The sequence below is a fragment of the Gopherus flavomarginatus genome, chromosome 1, assembly GCF_025201925.1.
Source record: "Gopherus flavomarginatus isolate rGopFla2 chromosome 1, rGopFla2.mat.asm, whole genome shotgun sequence".
NCBI lineage: Eukaryota > Metazoa > Chordata > Testudines > Testudinidae > Gopherus > Gopherus flavomarginatus.
This window is the reverse complement of record NC_066617.1, coordinates 67,544,036-67,550,370: the sequence shown is the minus strand read 5'-3', so window position 1 is coordinate 67,550,370 and position 6,335 is coordinate 67,544,036. Positions and strand designations below refer to the sequence as shown.

Sequence of the window (6,335 nt, the reverse complement as noted above, 5' to 3'; positions counted from 1 at the left end):
GCACCCAAACTCCCTCCCAGATCCTGCACCCCTCACCCCTTTGTACACCCCCACCACCAGCCCAGAGCCTGCACCCCTCCTGCATCCCAGACCTCCCCCCGAAATCCCACCCAGAGCCTTAGGCAGGTGGAGGGAGAGTTTGAGGGGGTGGAGTTGGGGGGCAGGTTCTGGGCACCACCAAAATTTCTACAAACTTGCCTCCCATGGCTGCTGTTGCTGCACAGCAGCTCCCTGGGAGACTGACTGCGGAGGCCCAGCCAAGACTGATCCCCCGCCAGCTACCGACCGCCGCTTCGCGCGGGTCACCATGTGCCTGGCCCCGCGCGCACGCCCTGTCTCAGGCCACTTAAGATACAGCCGCCCCCGCCCTGAACGGGTTAACTCAGCATCTCACAGGCCCCGCCCCCTGCAAGTGGCTCTATGCGTGTACGGGTTCCACCATTGCCCCGCCCCGCGGGGCTGCGCACGCGCTGCACAGAGAGTAGAAGGCAAGTGCTGTTGAGCAACTGGCAGTCGGGCGCGTGGGGAATCGGGCTCTGCGCGACTCTCGGTGAGTGGATTATGGAGCGCGCGCGGCCCCGGGCCTGGGCCAGCCGGGAGGCGCCCACGTTCGGCCCCTGGCCAGTGAAGCGGCCAAGCCCGGCGGTCGCGTGCTCCGCCGGGGCCTTCCCGTACGGGGGGAGGGGCGTGTGCGGCAGCCTGTGAGTGTCGCAGGGCGGTTCTGGGCAGAGACCTCTCCCCTGTAACGACCCCCTCCCCCGAGCCGCGCTCCAGCCCACGGGCGGCGCCCGCTGTTACCTGGGAAACCCGTGGCACGCGGGCTGCACGCGGCCCGGGGGCGGGGCCAGTTCACGGCTGTGTCCAGCTAGTGAGTGGGGCTGCTTGGAGACCACCCCCATTAGCACAGGGCTAGGGGCCGGGCTTCTCCTCGCCCACTCGGGGCCCGGGGGTTGGGTTTGTTGGGGGGCAAGGGGAAGTGGTTGGTTTAAATATGAAGTGTCCAGATTTGGAGGTAAGTTTGTTGTGTTTTGCTCACATCTCTCCCCCTCATCTCAGCTAACACACAAAATGGCCAAGAGTTTACGGAGTAAATGGAAGAGAAAGATGCGAGCTGAGAAAAGGAAGAAGAATGCGCCGAAGGAGCTCAGCCGATTAAAAAACATCCTGAAAGCAAATGCTGATGTTGTAATGGAGGAGATTAAAGAAATAGCAGCGGTGGTCACCCCCGAGAAAGTCAAAGATCAAGGTGGTGAGTTTGGTTTTATTTTGCGGTGCTGTTTTTTGGGCCTCAGAGGGAAAAAACAGCCCGGGTTCTGAAACATACAGCTGTGAATCTATGCCGTGGATCAGACACTTCATGGGTTCTGTTGGCTGAGCTCAGAGCACACCCAGGGAGCTACTTGCATCCCTCCATTACTCCCACGAACTCCCTGTGTGTGCCATTCTCTGATCCCCCTGCAACCACTTCCTCCCTAATGTCCCTCTCCATAACCACCTTTCTGGTTTTCAAGCCTGGAATGACGTAGCAAGAAGGGTAGGGAGGGGAATTGCTTTTTTAAAAATGTGTTTTTCATTTTAGTTGGTACTAGAGACCCTTCATTTCACCCATCAATGTTAGAGAAAATACAATATCTATAAGCAATAGTAGCTCTGAACTGTAATATCACAGTCCATGTTGTTCCTCTCTCCTAACAAAAGACTCCATTATCAGCTCCTGCCCCTAAGTTCCATGGGTTTGCACACTCCCTCCCCCATCCAGCAACCAGCTCCTGCTCTCAACAGCCGTTACTTGGCTTGGGGAAGAGCATCTGTCCAAATGCACACTCCAGACCCACTGCTTTGCCATGGGAAACAGCATTATTTAGAAGGGATCACCCTGTGTTGCATTTTTTTGGGGGCACAAACAAATCTCTTATGGAAATTCTCGATACTGTCAATACAGAGACTAAAAAAGTTGTGGCACGTATGAAGAGAGATTATTTTGGTTACTGTTTGTAAATCTAGTGTTTCTAAGTATCCTGTATGAAGCTGATTCAGATGTTTTTATTTACTTTTGAAAATGCTTTCTTTTTTCAGATGAAGTTAAAATGGAGACACAGATTAAAAGAAACAAAAAGACTCTTTTAGACCAACATGGACAGTATCCAGTATGGATGAATCCCAGACAGAGGAAGAAGCTTAAGGCAAAACGGGTTAAAGGAAAAAACAAATCCAAAGTGGCCAAGGGATTAGCATGGTAGCTTTGAAGAAATTTGAAGGGTGGAAAAGAGACTGTAGAAAAGAGAGGCCACCAAAGATTAAGAGTATGTGATCAGGCTGGGACCAGCTACCAAGTGTAAATTATCATTAAGTCTGGAGAGACTATTAGATCAGAAATTGATGAAAGAGACATCAGTTTTATATCTAGTTAATTTTAAAAGAAAATGAGTTAAAAGTGTTAAGTGTTTCACCTGTCTTTTGGTCCTGTGACCAATATTTGTGGTTATGCATTTTAAACTATTTTTCTCACTTGTTGCTGTGTTGGTTTTGAACACAGAAACAACCGGAGAAACCATGGAACCAACTATGCATTATAGGAGGTAAAATATTTTTACAGACGCATGTTCTGTAAATTGACAGTGTCCCTTTAATTTTCCTGTAGAACTTTTTTTTAATTCTGATTTGTTTTAATATTGAAGTATTAAATTATGAAAACATATTATGTGGCTTTATATAGACATTATAAACTGAAATTGGGTTCAAATTGAAAGATAGAAAACCCAAGACAAATAAAAATGTTGCTAGTGATTATTTTTAAAAATTCCAATAGAAATGGTTATTTTTAAACAAGAAACCTTGTGTAAGTGTTTGCAACCCAAACATTACAGCGCTGAAATATTGAAAGTAAAATAGACTTAATGGATTTTCATTGTCCATCTGAAAGAATGCAAAGACATAAAGTAAAAATAAAATAAAAAAATATCAACTATACTTTTAAAACATTTTTCTGAACAGTTGTAATATAGGTAAATAAACATGTTGGCAATACAGGTGTGATTTTTTTTTTTTTAAAGTAGACAAATATCTCCTTAATTTGGTATTCCTGTATTATACTTTACAGAGTAGACACAAGATCCCAAGTATTGTGTGATTACATAGCAAATGCTATTTAACTACATCAAGTTACAAATTGCACATTAATCGACAATAGTACATAATGACAGATATGAGAGAGGCTCTTGTTTCAAAAATGTGTATAATTAAGATCCCACTCGTGCAATATGTTGCCCACTCAAGGATCTTTTACTCACAGATCAACACACATATAAAGTGTATTCCAGGACTGGCCTAAGTATTCTAATTGCCCAATGGTTACATGTCGGTATGTGTAATGTGGTAACTCTGCAACACAAAGGAATTAAGATTTATGCCTTTTAAAATGAAGAGATACCGGTTTAAGGTACTATGTTAAAAACAAGCAAATGTTGGTCAGCTTGGTGTTGTCATTACATAAGAAATGTTTCTGGGTTCCAAGAGAAATTTATTTTTTTATTAATGAGTTGTGGGAGAAGGGATTTCTTTTCCCTTTCAGTGCTCAAGTAAAATCAGGTGAAAAGGTCCCGCAGGACAGAACACTAAGTGCATATAAGTTACTAAGAGGCAATTGGGGAAATATATGCATAAAATCTATTTGAATATTGTGAATTTGTCCATCTGTTTCCTATAATGAGACTTCAAATTTGACCTGGTTACTTAGGTAAGTTTATACCTTAATCTACTTAATATTGTATAGTTAATATGTACATGGCGTTTGTAGTTTGAAAATATCTATCTGCTGATTTCATTACAGCTGTCATATTGCAAAGCAGAAAATAGCACATTTAATTAAACTATTTGAATATTAAATGTGAAGTGTCCTTCAGATTTGAATTATCTTTAAATTGGCTAAGGAAGAATATCCTGTGATTTTTTTTTAAAACAAAAGAATCACCTGTTTACTGAGAAATTAAAAAAAAAAAATCCAAAAAAACCAGCCACTTTGTATATCTTTCCAATTTTCATTCAGTGGCCCACATTCTGTCCTGTATGTGTTTGCCCCTATTGAGGTTTAGGGGTTTCTCAGGTATAGCTGAAGACAGAATTTGGCTGTTTCTAGGACCAGCAGAGGGAGCCTAGAGCTGTGTCATGTTTGCTCTTCAACAAAAAAGAAAGTAGATGATTAAAATCAGTGTGATTGCCAGCTCCAATATACATACTTGTGGGAGAGGAATCAATGATTGCCAGCTGCTCTAGGTTTTATAAAGCACTTTGTCAATTTCTTTCCTGCTCTGACAGGACCAGAAGTAGGGGCATGTTCCAGCTGCTTCCCTGCTTTATTTACCTTGCCAGCTGTGCCCTGACACTTGCCCATTAACCTCTTCCCCCATGTTCCGTCTGAGTCTCTGTTGCCATTGCCACAGGTAGCCATGAGCTGGAGGACTGAGCGTTTTTCAGAGGTTCAGTGGTGCCACAGAAAAATTGTCTTACTCTGAAGAGTATCCACAAAGAATGTGTATGGGGCTGGACACTAATACCATACAACTTTATTTAAAATTTACAATCTACACACTATGCTTTCTTGAACAGCTGTGTTTGTATACACAGAAGGCATGAGAAGACTTTAATTGTAATAAAGTGAAGATTGGTTGCAGCACAAGATTTACAATGTTATACTCTTTTAGTTGATGAAAATATTTCAGCTCTTGCATCTTTGTTATAAATTATTTTTCTTGTTTCTATTACTATAGTGGCTATTGGACCCCCCCAGGCTCTGTACAAACAGAACAAAAAGAGAGTCCCTGCCTGAAAGGGCTTACCAGCTAAGTCTAAGTGTAAGACAAGACAACAGATGGATATAGCGAGACAAGGGGATAGTGTTGGACAGCATGTTAGGCAATGGTCTGTACAACAGCAGTCTAGTGGTTACTAAGCTTTTTGTAGACATTATGGGAAAGGAGGGAGGATAATTTTGTGGCTGTTTATGGGAAATTATCTGTAAGCATGAGGGGCAGTCTGGGAGAAAACACAAAGCAGGATTTATTTTAAATATCGCTGTTCCGGAAATGCAGAGGAACATTTTGATAAGTAGATGATCTGGAAAAAAAACAAAAAACTTTCATTGTAACTGATGAGTAGGGAGGATCTATCATGTCAACCAAGTGATAGTTTATTAAGTAATCTTATGATTGCATTTTTATAATTTTCCTTAATTTTCAGCACTGAGCTTTGAAGTTTTTAGGAGGTAGTTTCTGTTGTATAATAGCACAAGAAAAGGATAAAGATGAAGAATTTCAAATAGGGTTTTTAAACATTTATCTGAACCCCCTGTGCATCAGCTCCACTGGAGTTTCCTGCAGCCATGGTACTGCAGCATAATAAGTGCTATAGTAACAATTTCAGGGAACCTGAAAAGAGTAGGGGAATATTTTAGGTCGGGGTCAGCAACCTTTCAGAAGTGGTATGCTGAGTCTTCATTTATTCACTCTAATTTAAGGTTTTGCGTGCCAGTAATACATTTTAACGTTTTTAGAAGGTCTCTTTCTATGAGCCTATATTATATAACTAAACTATTGTATGTAAAATAAGATTTTTAAAATGTTTAAGAAGCTTCATTTAAAATTAAATTAAAATACAGAGCGCCCCGCTACGCTCTGCCTGGTGCGTAGGACCCGGCCAGTGTGAGTGCCACTGAAAATCAGCTTGCGTGCTGCCTTTGGCATGTGTGCCATAGGTTGCCTACCCCTGTTTTAGGTAGTAATGAACTGAATTCATGTTTTAGTTCCAGCAGGTGGGGAATTTTGAAATGTTATTTTCAGTTCACTTTTACATTTAAGTATCACTTAATTATTTCTTGGCTGGGGAGAGGTGGTGAATAAATGGTCTACCTAATAGATCTTTCCATCTCTAATGTGGTTAAGCACCTCATTGCTGAATGATATATTGAATGGTAAATATTTTATTACTCTTAAAAAAAAAATTACCACATTCTCTGGGTTGCAATTAGTGACTTTGTTCACTCCCACTACTGCAGGGCTAGGGAAAGGGCATAGGGTCAGATTTTAGGAAGTATTTAAGTGCCTAAAGATGCAGATAGGCACCCAGTGGGATTTTCAAAAGCACCTAAACAGGTTAGGAATGTCTCATTGAAATTAAGTGGATTTAGGTGCCTGAAGTGGTTAAGTGCTTTGGAAAACCCCATTATGTGCCTAGGCATGAAAATACCTTTGAAAATCTGGCCCATAGCCCTCGTGGCCAAGTGTTGATTTTATTTCCAGTAATTTAGTTGGAAGTGGGTTTATTCAAAGTACCTAAGGAAG

At 42.1% G+C, this 6,335-nt stretch overlaps 1 protein-coding gene across 3 annotated transcripts; it reads left to right on the top strand.

The window, feature by feature from the left end:
* Window positions 1-433: 433 nt before the first annotated feature.
* Window positions 434-3,027, top strand: LLPH (LLP homolog, long-term synaptic facilitation factor). Of its 3 annotated transcripts, none has more exons than XM_050924278.1 (3): window positions 434-550; window positions 1,057-1,246; window positions 2,077-3,027. In XM_050924278.1, the coding sequence occupies exons 2-3, from the start codon at window positions 1,069-1,071 to the stop codon at window positions 2,238-2,240; spliced, it is 342 nt and encodes a 113-aa protein (XP_050780235.1). In that variant the 5' UTR covers window positions 434-550; window positions 1,057-1,068; the 3' UTR covers window positions 2,241-3,027. The 3 variants fall into 3 exon arrangements, with proteins under 3 accessions (XP_050780235.1, XP_050780218.1, XP_050780227.1); XM_050924261.1 differs by having other exon boundaries at window positions 435-550; window positions 1,057-1,249; XM_050924270.1 differs by lacking the exon at window positions 434-550 and adding an exon at window positions 778-868 and having other exon boundaries at window positions 1,057-1,249.
* Window positions 3,028-6,335: the final 3,308 nt, after the last annotated feature.